The 15424-nt window shown below is 37.8% G+C and overlaps 2 protein-coding genes across 2 annotated transcripts; both read left to right on the top strand.

Moving 5' to 3' along the window:
* Positions 1-2548: 2548 nt before the first annotated feature.
* Positions 2549-8967, top strand: LOC113635717 (solute carrier family 25 member 53). The gene is made up of 2 exons (XM_027135315.2): positions 2549-2982; positions 7298-8967. The coding sequence occupies exon 2, from the start codon at positions 7324-7326 to the stop codon at positions 8194-8196; it is 873 nt and encodes a 290-aa protein (XP_026991116.1). The 5' UTR covers positions 2549-2982; positions 7298-7323; the 3' UTR covers positions 8197-8967.
* Positions 8968-10223: 1256 nt separating this feature from the next.
* Positions 10224-14591, top strand: tmsb1 (thymosin beta 1). The gene is made up of 3 exons (XM_027135868.2): positions 10224-10379; positions 12532-12641; positions 14121-14591. The coding sequence occupies exons 2-3, from the start codon at positions 12542-12544 to the stop codon at positions 14159-14161; spliced, it is 141 nt and encodes a 46-aa protein (XP_026991669.1). The 5' UTR covers positions 10224-10379; positions 12532-12541; the 3' UTR covers positions 14162-14591.
* Positions 14592-15424: the final 833 nt, after the last annotated feature.

Here is a 15424-nt window from a genome sequence, read left to right as displayed (position 1 = left end):
GAGGAGCTCAGTGATCCTTGGGGAAGTTCCTTATGGTTGTCTTTTACACATCAGTTAGGTTTGACTGTGCTGGCATAGCTGCCAATGGCCCTTGAGCAAGTTGTTCCAGACCCAAGTGCCCTACTGCCAGGAGTGCAGTTTAAATCAGCTTCTTTATTGAGGAAGCAGTCCGTGCCAGCTGGAGATCCAATGCACAGCAATGTCAAAAGCCAACATATCATTCAAGCACTTGTGCTTACTTCTTGAACAGTGTGCATCTGTCTGGTGAACACACCATGAAGGAGACTCAAGCATCAGAGTCCATATGTGCAAGAGTGAATCTTACATTATAATGCTTTACCTTTTTGAGTTTAGCTGTGAATATTATGGGAACCACTGCTTTAGTTGTTTACCACAAGAACATTATTTCAAAGGAAACCCTTCAGAAAATGCAGTGAGGAAGAAAACATGGTACTTGGGATCATACAGGTAAGATGAGGGGCAAAAGTGCTCTGTTTGCCATTCTCAAATATTCCTCTGAAAAACATATGTAGTCACAAGCTTTTATTCTCAACGTACAGCATGGATGAGGCGAGAAGAATACAGTGAATGTCAGCCATTAAGAAAGTTTATAATGTCATAAAATCACCACATGACTGACAAAAGTCTTAAAATGTGTGAATGCTTGCATTAAAAGTTATCCATTTATTGAAACATACTGAAACTGCCTCTTTCAGAAAGTGTTGGAGTGTTTTCTGTACTGTTTATACTGCATAGGGGTGCAGGGAGTCTGTAATCTATCCCAAGGGACAAAACGGGATACACTGGACAGGATGGCAAAATACAATCACACACTACAGTCAATATAGCGATTTCATGCTTACAATGCATGTCTTTGGACTAAAGGGAACCACCATGTGAACCACAAGGAAAAATGCAAACTCCATACACAGGAATACTCAGGAATCAAACCCCCACATATATGGATGTGCAAGGCTGAAAGGTGGCTACTTGGCCACAGTATTCCCCTTATTCTGTTGTAATACAAATGAAAACCAAACTGATCCATTACTTTGCAGGATGTTAAGTATGCCAAATTGGTTTAATTGCAAGCAAATGAACATTAAAAACCTGAGCTCAGTTTTTAACATTATATATATATATATATATATATATATATATATATATATATATATAAACAAAGTATTTTTTACATAAAAATGACAAAGCAGAAGGTTATTAGCATTCATTTCAATGACCCTTCATTTCTCTTCATCTGTCATTTGGATTCGCACCTCTGTTAGTCTAAGTAAATAAATCATTCTGCTGTGGTGAGATACACAAAATGATTATGGTTTGATTAGCTCAGTATGAAAATGGCTAGTAATAACAGTCCTGAAAGTCAGTATTCACAAGCTTTTCAACATTAACGTTGACATTTATGTGATTTCTTCACATTCAAATTCCTGACGGCTGCCACTGCCAATGAGAAGGATGCTTTATCTATGCATGGTTTTAGCAAATGGGTGTCGGCACATGACGGAGAGGTTACAGAAACATGCATCAGGGTTTTTTGTTTGTTTGTTTGTTTTGTTATTCTTTTAACCTCGCACCTACATTTCCTTGAGAAAGTTATAATGATAATAATTATCTGGGCGATACTGTAAATTTTGGTATCGATCTGATACCAAGTAAATAACAAGGCCGATACTAATACCAATACAGATAATTTTTTACTTTTAAAAGCAGGCATTTAAACCTAATGTACTTTCCTGCATAGTGAGAGCAGTTTGTCATGATTTATAGGTAAACGTCAACTATGCTGAAGCTGAATCTTTTTTTAGATTTTGATTAGTGTTTTGTTCAGTCACAATAATATCACAAAATAAAATGTATCCCTTTCGTTACCCTTCTCTGGCTTTTTTTTTTTTTTTTTTTATAAACAAAGTGCACACTAATTGTTTCTGGGGAAAAAAAGTAAAAGTGCAATTAAACAAAAGCACAAACTGCTTCTGGCTCTAATTCTTACTGAATTCAGGTGGGCCAACCAGTACCATGTGATTAACCACCATCTAAACCGAGGGTCCTCCTGCAGTATTACAGCACTTAAAACTAGTGCTTGAATATATGTGATGAACAACCAGATTTCTCCATTGTGTACTTTTCAAAAGTAAGCTATGGCAAATATAAAGGATGTAACAGGAAAAGATGTAATGGGAAAGTGGTGCGTCCCCTTCTGTATGACGCTACTCTGTAGTCATACTCTGTGCTGAATGTAATGCATGAACCATGTAGGAACCAACAGATTTGGTACCCATATTAAGATGGATATTATTAAATTGTTAAAAATCATTTATTTAGACAGTGGCTAAATATGTATGAATGTATTTATTTTTAAATGTCTGCTAAACAAAACTATAATAACTAACTAATTTCACTTTAAAAATGAACATGAACTAATGCTGCAAATCATTAGTTCGTGGTGTTGCCACATTATTGAACCTGCTACACACAATAAAACAGTTTGCAATGTTTTTATTTACGGCAGTAAAAGTCACGTGATGTCAGGACCACGAATGGAGGAGTAACGTGTACCGTGCAAACGAGACGTAAAAGCAACGATATGTAGAAACCGAACTTCATATACATCAAAATAGAAAGTATCGATGATTTCAGATCGACACCCCACCACACGTCCAGGGGCGTCACACGGCGCCTTATTATTGGCTTGCTGCTGATGCTGGGGGATGTGTGCAGCTGTTATACACCCAGCAGCATCTTACACCAGTTTCATCTTTCAGTGCTGAGATACAACGGAGATATAGGCAACGTACGATTTACGGTACTTGTGACTTAAAAAATAACCTTATTATGAAGTAGAAGGAAGAAGATGCTACGGTGCAGAGAGAGATATATAAAGTGCACCCTGCTATTTCATCCGGGTGCATAAAATCCGAAAGAACCTCCACCCTTCTGTTCCGTCCACCACCTAGTTCTTTAACGGTAAGAATATTATGGTATAATTCCCGAAATGTTCCTAAATCTCTGCCTTCTATATGCTGATTTAAAAAATAATATGATGTACTGCACTTTATTATTCTGTAGTAGAAGAAAAAAACGTTCATTTGCGTTATATAGTTTAGTATATGTATAGTTATATAGTAATATGATAATATTAGAATTTTAACGGGTCCGGGCAGACCCGTCACTCGGTCCAGATCCGGACCGCGGTCAGCCATTTGGTGATGCCCGCACTAGGCAAACCACATCCTGTGTTAACAAAATTATTTCCCTCATTTAAACATTAAGGTATAATCAGGAATTTGCAGCATGGGCATATTTGTAGCAAGGCCAAGATAAGTTTATTCTACTTGAACTACACAAAAGACTGAAACTGGCTTCATGTAGCGGATTACTCATTTGAGTATTCAACCTGGTCACTATACTTCATCATCTCTCTTGCTTCTTTCCCATCTTTAATAACTGATGTGTGTGTGGATGTTTTCTGAATGATGACGTTTTTATCTGAAAATGAGAAATGTTTTCTCCTATTTGTTGTTTTACCATCTGCCACGGGTCACATATCTATTGCTGGCAGACAGTTAATCCTATATGGTAAACAAGAATATGCTGAGTAAATATTGTTACACAGAAACTACAGCAACTGAGAAAAATTCACATGTCTTATCTAGAAGTCCTACAATGGTTAGTGTTGCAAATGCACAAACTTTCTACTTTCCAGCCACTAAAGTGCTTTGAGAATTGTGTCTTACATCTAATTGACTACAACTGATAGAAACAAAACAAAAAGAAAAATGAAACAAAAGAAAAATGAGTAAAACATCATAGGTAGAACTTCTTGATGTTTATAACTCACTCCTATAGTATAAACAACATACTTTCACTATTAAAACGCACTTTTTGCAGCAGACCCCTGAGTGTGCACTTTGGATGGGTCAAATGCAGAGAACGAATTCTGAGTATGGTTCACCATACAGTACTTAGCCGTATGTCACGTCACTTTCACAAACAGCTTGTCCACTTGGACAACAGGTTTCTGGACAACTATCAGTTCCCCATGATTGTGTAGCTCAGTGAAACTGAGAGGCATTTTGATGGCTCAGGAAACCTTTGCAGGTGTTTTGATTTGATTAGCTGATTAGCATGTCACCATATTCTTATTCAAGGTTTAGGAGTGTGTTTATGGGAATTTTCTCTTTTGAGCATTCTTCTAGAAGAGCATTTGTGAGGTCAGGCACTGATGTTGGACGAGAAGGTCTGGCTTGCAGTCTCCACTCGAATTCATCCCAAAGGTGTTCTATCAGTCAGTCAAGTTCCTCCACACCAAACTCGCTCATCCATGACTTTATGGACCTTGTTTAGTGCACTGGAAGGGGAAATACCCAAACTGTTTTCACAAAGTTGGTAGCATGAAATTGTCCAAAATGTCTTGGTATGCTAAAGCATTAAGAGTTCCATTCACTGGAACTAAGGATCCAAGCCCAGTCCCTGAAACTTAACCCCACACCATAATCCCACTCCACCAATTTTACACTTGGCACAATGCAGTCAGGCAAGTAGAGTTTTCCTGGCAACCGCCAAACCCAGACTCGGCCTTCGGATTGTCAGGCAGAGAATCTTGATTCGTCACTCAAGAAAACACGTCTCCTCTGCTCCAGTGGTGGTGGCATGCTTTACACCACTGCATCTGGTGCATTGTTTTGCACTTGGTAAAGTAAGGCTTGGATGCACCTGCTCAGTCATAGAAACCTATACTTTGAAGCTCTCTATGCACAGTTCTTGAACTAATTCTGCACACTGTGGCCCTCAGCATGCACTGGCCCTGCTCTCTGATTTCACATGACCTACCCCTTAGTAGCTGAGTAGCTGTTGCTCCTAATTGTTTCCACTTTGTTAAACACAGTTCTCTGGTCAGATGAGACCAAAATTGAACGTTTTGGCCAAAATTCAAAATGTTATGTGTGGTGGAAACCTAACACGGCACATCACCCTGAACACACCATCCGCAACGTGAAACATGGTGGTGGCAGCATCATGTTGTAAGGATGCTTTTCGTCAGCAGGGACAGGGAAGCTGGTCAGAGTTGATGAGAAGATGGATGGAGGCAAATACAGGGCAATCTTAGAGGAAAACCTGTTAGAATCTACAAAAGACTCGAGACTGGGGCAGAGGTTTACCTTCTAGCAAGACAATGACCCTAAACATACAGCCAGAGCTACAATGGAGTGGTTTAGATCAAAGCATATTCATGTGTTAGAATGGCCCAGTCAAAGTCCAGACGTAAATCCAATTGAGAATCTGGTGCGAGACTTGAAAATCGCTATTCACAGATGCTCGCCATCCAATCTGACTGAGCTTGAGCTATTTTGCAAAGAAGAATGGGCAAAAATTTCACTCTCTAGATGTGCAAAGCTGGTAGAGACATACCCTAAAAGACTTGCAGCTGTAATGTAAATTTGAGTCTACAAAGTATTGACTCAGTGGGGCTGAATACAAATGATAATACAAAAAAAATTTGGACACCATTTATCATTTTCCTTCTAATTCCAAAATATGTGCCACTTTGTGTGGGTCTATCACATAAAATCCTAATAAAATACATTTTTGTTTGTGGTTGTAACGTGTCAAAATGTGAAAAAGGTCAATGGGTATGAATACATTTGCAAGGCACTGTCTATGCTGATTAACCTACTGTATTTGCTAAAGCACTTCAGAAATGACGAAAGCAATTGTGTTTAGCACTTATGAAATTGAGCATAGCCTGTGTGTTTTTATTCCTCAACAAATGGCCCTAATAATTATTCTACCGTGCTGAGGTAATTACACACCCTTTAAAAAATTTGCACACCACTGACATTAGGAAGGCATACTTGCATACTTTACTTTATTGTCCCCAAAGGGGAAATTCTTTTTCACAACACTGCAGTTGTTCGACACACACAACATAAACATAAACAGTCATAATACAAACATGTCAAGAAACATTCAGAATAACACTCAGCGATGACTACTGTTAAGATATTTAATGACTGAGGGAATCAGGCTTCTTCCAAAGCGGGCCCTTCTGCACCTCAGAGCCCTGTACCTGCGCCCTGAGGGCAGTGGGGCTAGATACTCATTTAGTGGATGTGTGGAATCCAGTTCTACTGAAATGGCAAAGCGTCCGATAGCTGTGTTATTGAGTTCTATAAGGTTAGGTGTTGAAAGACCTATAACTTTTGCAGCAATATTGGACACCTTTGTGAGTTTGACCATATTTTTAACAGAAAGCATGCCGAAAAAACACGTTGAACAATACAGTAAAATTGACTGAATAATGCTTTGATAAAGTAGAAATAGTAAACGAGGAGCGACATTAAGTCCTTTGAGTTTGCGAATGACTGACAGTCTTTGATGACTTCTTTTCTGAATGTCCATAATGTGCTGAGCAAAGGTGAGTGTGTTATCCAGTGTCACTCCCAGATATTTGAAACTGTCCACTATTTCAACTGGTTGATTTTAAATGACAATAGGGTGCTGAGGTGTAGAGGGACTGACTATCAGCTCTATTGTCTTGCTAACATTCAGATTCAGGTGGTTACCCTCACACCACTGAGTGAAGTACATAACAGTGGTGTGATAATCCATGACAGAGTTGTTGTCTCTAAGCAGGGCAAGAATTGCGATGTCGTCAGAATATTTTAAATACTTTATGCTAGACGAAGGGCTGATATTGTCATTTGTGTAGAGTGTATACAAAAATGGGCTTAACACACAGCCCTGCGGTGCTCCGGTATTAATAGTAAGAGCAGAGGATGTAATTGAGCCCAGCCGTACTACTTGCTGCCTGTCGCTAAGGAAGTTGTGTATAAGTTGAATCAGCCATATGTATACAGAAGAAATGTTTTTTTTTTTTTCATTCAGGGGCATTGGGGGCCCTTTTGTTGAGGTTCTGTGGTTCTCTTCCGCTTGGTTCTCTCATGTTTTCTTTGTATTAGTGGACACCTTCATGACCTACCATGTTTGCATGGTGACATGGTTACAAACTTCTTTTATTTATATATGATGGAAACCAGTATGTTTTTCTCGTATTCAATCAGCTGAATTTAACACAAATGTACCTTAATCAACCATGCATAATTTTCTTAAACCTGAAAAGCCTTTTCAAAAGATAGGAAATAAGAAAAACCTGCAAGGATCTTCCATGAATTTTCCATGGCTATTTTCCATGGCTAAGTAATTAACTCAAGTGACAACAGTATATTGATGTTTTACAAAGTAGGAATAATTATTTTATCTCATTTCTTTCTGTCCCTAGCAACGTGCTGTTCACCAAAAAGAGAAATGCAGCAAAATCCTGCAGACAGCAGTGGAAAGCATGATGTCTCAGAGCGGGGTATCTCTTTCCAGAGTTACATGAATGGTGGAATGTCCAGCCTCGTCTGCACTGTCATCACTTTCCCCTTGTACAAAACTGTGTTTCGGCAGCAGCTGCACGGCACTCTGATCCATGAGGCTGTGGTGCAGCTATATAAGGAAGGAACGCTAAAGCTTTATCGAGGAGTCGTGCCACCCTTGCTGATGAAGACTCTTCAAGGAACCATCCTCTTTGGCTTCCAGAACACCCTCCTGCAGCAGTTATCCCCCTGGGCTGAATCATATTTTCCCCAAGCAATGCATCCTGCTCTGGCCGGGCTCGGGACAGGGGTAGTGGAGTGTTTGTTTTTTACCCCCTTTGAGCGTGTACAGAGTGTCCTACAAAACAGTAGTAATGACCGCAGCCTTCCCACTCTTAGCAAAATTGTCGGTCGGATGCGGACAGAAACTTTAGCAAATGGGTGGTACCGAGCTTTTTTACCCACTCTTACTCGCAACGCAATAGGAAGCAGTCTTTATTTTGGCCTTAAGGATCCGTTGTCCAGAGTGTTACTTGAGAAAGATTGTCCCCCCATTGCATCATCTTTTGTGTCAGGGATGGTCAGCTCTATTATGATAAGCTTGCCCTTGTATCCACTGTCAGTGTTGGTGGCCAACATGCAGGCCCAGGTTGCGGGTGACAACCTGGGTGTGAGAGCTAGCTGGCTTCAGCTGTGGCAGAAACGACAACGAAGTCTAGTATTGTTGTACCGTGGAGGATTGCTGGTCATCTTGCGCTCCTGCATATCCTGGGGCATTACCACTGCCATTTACGACCAGCTGACAAAACGCTCAGGCTGAGGAACAGGTCTGAATTTCGCTCTTAAATGAGTAACATTGTTAGCATAGAATAAGCATATCCACAAAATGAGTTTCCAGTTGATTAATTTAAAAAAAAATTTGTTGTTGATTTTTATATGTGTGTGAATAATTTACTTTCACTCTACGATCTGGGTAACACTTGACCTGTGATCTGTAACACTTGACCGGTCACACTTGACAGGTGACCTGGCCACTTAATAACCACACTCATTCAAAATGAATCAGAAAAAAATTAACATACTTTTCTTCTTCACATGATCCTCAGGAAATTTGGATGATCCAACTTCCTGTTGAACATGTAACTTGTGGAATACTTTGCAAGCATGAAGTATTAAATGAATTCACATATTATGCATTATAGTATTTTGATGATGTGTAGTTTAGTGGTACAGGAAATACTGTGGTTTTCTTTTCTAAAGAGATTTTTAATTAATCTTTTACTTTATTTTTCTAAAACATTTACATTAGCTGTTGTGAAAGACACTTTACTTGTTTTTAAAATGTATTTTAACTTTGGTTTATATACATATTTTTAAAATTGTATTATTGTGGGGCCTAATTGGCCCTGTTTATTTATTCATTCTGACAAGAATCTAAACAATCCATTCTGACTTCCTGAGTGTCTTGAGTGAGTTAACTATATTGCTAACTATTGTTAACTGTATTGCTCATCCACCATCATACAGTGCATTTCCTCAACATGCTCAGGTTTTATTGATGTTACAAGGTAAAGTAAATTGTTAAACAGTGCCTCAAAATGCAATCTGTCTTTTTGTGTACAGTATTTCATGTAGATTACATAATTCATTAATCACCTGTAGGTATTAATCTCAGGGTTACAAGCTATTAGATCGTTACTTTTAAAGGCTGAACTAGTAACAAAATTTACATTATACTTTACTTAGATGAAGCAGAATCTCTTATTTCATCAAGTGAATTGTGAATGTAACCTCATACACTATTACTCTAAATATAATCAAATAAACTTTTATCAGCCTTGCCTTGGCTTTGGATCTTTTTGAATGAATACCCACCTAATGCTCAACTGACTGGATTTCATTTGCTCACTTCTTCTCAGTCTTGCTCAAATAAAATATCAATATAATTATTTGTGGTGACGCATCTCCTGAGGTACCTGTTACCATTTAACATTTCACATATGCATTCAGTATTTGTTCCAGGATTAGGGTTCCACCCTCCAATCCACGTGTATGGAATCTGCATGTTTTGCTGGTTTTCTCTGTGTACTGGGCACTTCGGAATCACTTGGGATAAGCTTCAGGCTCTTCACAACCCTGTGTAAGATAGGCAGTACAGAAAATGGATGCAATTTGAAATTTTACAGCGTATCTTACAGTCTTATCTCATTTTAAACAGTTTAAACTGCAGTTTAAAGGCCTTTTTCAGGGACTCAACTGTAGTAGCTTAGTGAACCTGGGACTCTGAACAGTAGGGCAACACCTTAACCAGGAAGCTACCACGTCCCAAAATATTAGGAGATTTCTGGCTTAAATTGGTGCCCAATGTGGTATTATGTCTCAGCAATAACTGTTATTTGTTTAACCAAGTGCTTATAATAAACATTAAACCGACAGGCTGTAAAATAAATGACACAGAGTGGTATAATTGTTTTTAATTATAAATGATTCAAACCACAAGAGGGTGCTGTTGCGTCTTGTTTCACAACAACAGAAATGGTCAGTGAAAGATGTACAGTGTCCATCACTTCGTGTAGTATAAGCTCGAAATAGGCATCTATTTGCTAGACATCTAGTGCACTACATGACACAAGCACTGTCACAGACAGATATTGCTTATGTAAGGAAAGTAAGGTTCTGTATTAGGATGCAGTGTCTCCTGCTGTTATTTCTGATTAACTGTAGCTGAAACCCAAACGGCTTCTTAAGTAATCCCACACTGGACAATTTATAGTGTTGAATTTATCCACAGTTGAGCTATTTGGAACTCAACCTTCAGCTGTATGCGATGACAGACATGAGAAGGAGGGGGAGGTTCGTTTGACCAATAAGAGTGAGGGGGTTTAGAAGCGCGCTCGCGCAGATCGGGGCGTGATTTCCTACTTAAACCGCTAGTCATAGGATTACACGAGCACACAGACACATAGCTTCATAGGTGTACTAACGGCGCGAGGACAGCTTCAGGTAAGCAGTATTGTGTGTATTATTCCTATATAACTCATATACGAAATAGAATTCTAATGCAGACGGTTCAGTTTGTACCGTTTAAGGTGAGATATCATTTGCAAGCGTGATTAATTTGCAAGATTATATATATATATATATATATATATATATATATATATATATATATATATATAATGATTAGTTTAACTTAACTAGTAGTAATTAATGATGCATACAAATATTTTACGCGAAACTGCTTGTGGGTTAAAAGTGAAGTTAAATCACTGTTTTTCAGTGCCACCTAGTGGGCTAAAAGCCAAGATTCTCCTGCATTCACCTCCTTTAGTCCCATCAGTATCACTTCTTCATCTATCTGCCTTCAACGGATACTGTGTTAATATTCGTTTTCTGAACGTTATATGTAGTGAATAAAGGAAGTACATCCACTTCTTCGACGCGTTCAGGCTGTAGATTGTGTTTATTGCGCAATAGCAGGGCGTAAACTGCACTGACAAACAGAGATGTGTTAATGTAACCATGGGATTATTAAATACATCAGTGCCTTTTGGTGCATGCTGTATTGGTGCAGATGTATTAGGAAAATGACTCAAATATACAGTTACAGTTACAAAAGATACAGTTTTTGTGTTGCTCTTGTTGCAATATTTATACTAGATCCAAATAACAGGTGAGCTTATTTAATTGCTGTGTTATATGTGATTTAGTGTCATTTGTTGTTGTTGTTGTTGTTGTTGTTGTTGCACAGATAAAGTGATGGATGTAAGTCATATGTGCATCATATTTTTCATACATTTCCACCTCTTTGCTCAGGTAAAATTCTAGTTAGAGGTATGTAATGTGATTTGTCTGTGAACTTGACAACAGTTCAATGCACTTTTTGGGTGGAGTACAGTTTTTTAAAGTAGATCAGCAACCTCTACATGCAGGGAAGGCAACACAAGCCTCCTTAATTACAGTGCAAGGGGACAAATGTGTTTCTTATTATGTTTACCTTAGGCCTGCTTGTCATTGAAAAGCACACTCAACCCATTGTGTGTGTGTGTGTGTGTGTGTGTGTGTGTGTGTGTGTGTGTGTGTGTGTGTGTGTGTGTGTGTGTGTGTGTTTTCCACACCCACATCTTGTGCAATGGCACCTGTAGATAAGGAACTCTGTCAGTAACACTGTTGTATGTTCCTAAAGAGTGCAGATAGAAAGACTGGATTTGCATCAAGCTGATATGCAACAGAACTTCACAGGCTTAAAACAGTGGGCTTTTTGTAATGCGCAACACTGTGTGGGCTGAGCTGAGCTGTCACATGAGCACTGATGAAACAAGGCACATTCTGAAATCCTCAAGACAGATTCAGCATGGCTATGGCATTTATTTGAGAAAGGCGTTAAAATCCTTGTTCAAACATTTCTAATCCTTGACTATTATAGTACAATTCACAGTAATTGGTGATCACACCAATGTTTTTTTTTTTGTACCAACTGCCTGTTAATGTTTTAAAACCAATCAAAACGATGTAAAGACGTTACAAATCTCTTTAGCAATTTCTTGGTTCTGTTTGTGTAACCGCTTGTGAAAATCTTCAGGTTTTTTTCTAGTTCTCTATTCTCGACAATTTGCAACTGTACAAAAAGACCGTTGTACTTTTTAAACAGGCTTCTCTTCCACTGATAAGAGAAAGTTTAATTTCATGGGTGGGGTTTGACGACGTGTCCAGACAACAGAAAAGAGGAATTAGTTAAGGGCGTGTAGTAACAGGGAGAAGGAATGGCCTGGTCTACAGGACAAGCCTGCTTAGGAGCTGGAACAAGAAATAAAAAAGTGAAAAATCAGTTATACATTTGCTAATTGCACTTTGGTTTAAGATCAGCAGGTTTCCATTTTTGCAAAGAGTTTCTTAATAAATTGTTTAATGACCATCCTTAAATTGATGTATGAAACTCTGAAAGCTCATTAATGTCATGCAGCAAATGAACAGCTAATTTCTCACCATGTAAAATGTGAATGAGAGAATTTATTTTACTACAATTTTTCTTCATCACAGTTTTGTCACTTATTCGGTCATAGTTTGTTTACAGTCATACAAGTGTCTTGGATTTACCTCACAGTTTCTCCGGTTTGATTTAAAAGATTCAAATCAGCTCATCTCTTTCTAACAGAACATCCAAAATGAGTGACCACCCAGTCAAGCAGGAGGTGAAGAACTTCGACAAGAAGTGTCTAAAAAAGACCAACACTGCAGAGAAAAACACTCTTCCAACAAAGGAGGGTAAGCAAAACTGGAAGCCTTCATTTAGCTTCCACACTTCCCCCAGGTTCAAGCAAATGCCACATGCTCACATTCACCTTCTGTGTTAAGTGACATTAGGAAACAGAAACAACAGATTGTAAGAGCAGATATGTGATGTATTTTGCGCTCGGACAGAATCAGAGGAAATGGTGGAAATGGATGTTTGTCCTTAATTCACCTGTAGCCTAATACACTGCCAAGTAAAGGATCCAAAGTATAGAAAGGCATGTCCTTTTATTGTGTGAACATGAAACATCTCTTCAATCTCCAAGCCAGCAGAAAATCCTTCCAAATATCTACAGACACAGATTCAGTCTAGCTCTTTGTAATGTTCCTGTTGCATGGTGCATCGTTTTATTACTGTAATTTAGGGTAATAATGATTTAATTATTAATTTAAAACCCTGAATAATCTGCCCATTATTTTTCCATATCATTTAGTTATTATTAACTTATTTCCTCTGAATTTCCCAGAGAGAGGAAATATTGTAACATGGACTAACATGTAACATTGAGTAGGTTTATACTATTATTGCTATTATTATTGCTGTCGGTCTCCAGAATAACAAGGGCCGAAGTGTGCTAATGTGTGCAGAGGGATCTTTATCATAGCTGTAGGCCTTTTGTACACCACAAACCATGCTGCTATCGATTTCCTCGTTCAGAGTTGGTTCAAGTTAATGTACAAGTATGTTTATAGCATCTGGTTACACACAATACCGGAAAAACCAGGACTGGCCTGGGATATTTTTGTGTTTTGTACAACTAAATTCAAACATCAGCACGAATACTAGAGTTTGTCTTTAGTTAGTGATGATCAGCTTATGAACAGTTTCTCAAAATGCTTTGATAAAGACAATGAAGCAAAGAATGTACTTTGTTTAAAAAAAAAAAAAACAGACAGACAGAATGAGCATTTTTGTTTGTTTTGTGGTTTTATTTATGAAAGTGAAGTGAAGATCCCAACTTAGCTTTGATTTAATTTGTCCAGCAATTATTATAAAATGAACAACAGTTATTAGTGTTTAGTGTTTAGTAATTTTGTCATATAATCCTTTGTCTATCCTGAGAAAGCCAAAATTGATGCAAGTGTCACATTACAGTGTTTACATCTGATACATGGAACTATGCCAAAAACTACAGACATCAGTCAAAATATAAGGGATACACTCTTCCTTGATATATTCGAAATGTTATTGAATCTGTATTTTTTTTTTTTAAATCTTGCAATAATAGTAATAAATAAATGTAATAAATGTAACCATAAGGTCATCGGTAACCTCAGAATATAATAGCATTCCAAAAGAAAAAATCATAACATTATAATTATCTTAAATAAATTATTTGATGATGGTAACTGATGTTTCCTTTAAGCGTCATTGCCACTTTATTATCTGTTTTTTATAACATTCGTTGCATCACCTTTATTCTTACATGCACTTCCCTTTTTCTTTAACAGACATTGAACAAGAAAAGAAGGCTACCGAGGCTGGAAAATGAAGCCTGCCTGCCATGATTCTTCATGTATCTCTTTATCTAACATCCCCACCCTTTTCCCATCTCCATTTTAGGACATTTTCCTCAATCACCCATTCCTGCACTCTAAAATCATGTTAAAATCATATCACAGTCTCTTCGTAGTGCCATAGGCAGAGAGACATACAGCTGAAGGGGCAGATGAGTGGTAAAAATCCTGCATAATTGCACCTATGCATATTTTTAAACGTTTCTTCTATTTTGCATTCTGAGAGTGGAAAAGGTGGCATTGGAGCAGCTGTGCAATCAAACACAAGCTTATAATTTCTTATCATCAGTCAGTAACTCTGTCATCTATGCCATGCCTCCGTATCTGCTAACATTCTTTATGAATTATCCAGTAAATGACATGTAAAAAATATTTTTGTTTAAAATAAATGATGTTTTAAACATACATTGTAGCAGTGTTCATTGCAGTTTACAGTCGTGCTCAAAAGTTTGCATACCCTGAACGACATTGCTAAACATTGTCGTTTATTTGGAAAATGACTGATTTTTGTTTGCACAATGACTACAAAAGGAATGCAAACCTTTTAACAGGGATTATTTCCTTATTTTACATATTAACTTGAGTCCTATAAGAAATAATATAAATTTGTCTTCTCACTCGTGTTTTCTTTAAAAAATGATACACAACTTGCAAATTCTCCCAAGGAATGCAAACTTTTTGAGTACAACTCTATGCGATTGTGTTTATAATATTCTTTGCATTTTCTTAACTATGATCATGAATATCATTCATTCAATTCAACTTCAGTCACTGCCTTCAGGTAGGGTCATGGTAGTACACCCTCGATACACCCTTAACATGCACTCATCACAGTAACACAATCATCCACACCTAGTGGCAGCTTAGCATAGAAAAAAAAAACCTGCTGGCTCATATGCAACATACACTAAACTCTCATGGTGAGGTATTATAGATATGCATCTTAGTTACATTAACAAACAATAACCTAACCCAATAATTACTAATTATTCTCTTCCACATTTCCACTAACTGAAGATTATAGTGCAAACATGTTAGACATGTCAGACTGGAGTCTACAGAGTATACTGTTGCAAGTTGTCTGACTAATAATTTGCTAATGATTAGGTTTAGCTATAGTGCTTTGTGCAGTTGAAACACTACCTAACTGATATGTTTATTACACTTGCATGTTTGTGGCATTCATTCTCAATCCATCAATGACAATTATTAATCCTTAAAAGTAACTGCAAGTTATT

This window comes from Tachysurus fulvidraco, chromosome 17 (genome assembly GCF_022655615.1).
Source record: "Tachysurus fulvidraco isolate hzauxx_2018 chromosome 17, HZAU_PFXX_2.0, whole genome shotgun sequence".
NCBI lineage: Eukaryota > Metazoa > Chordata > Actinopteri > Siluriformes > Bagridae > Tachysurus > Tachysurus fulvidraco.
The sequence above is the reverse complement of the archived record's forward strand: the minus strand, read 5'-3'. Positions and strand labels throughout refer to the sequence as shown.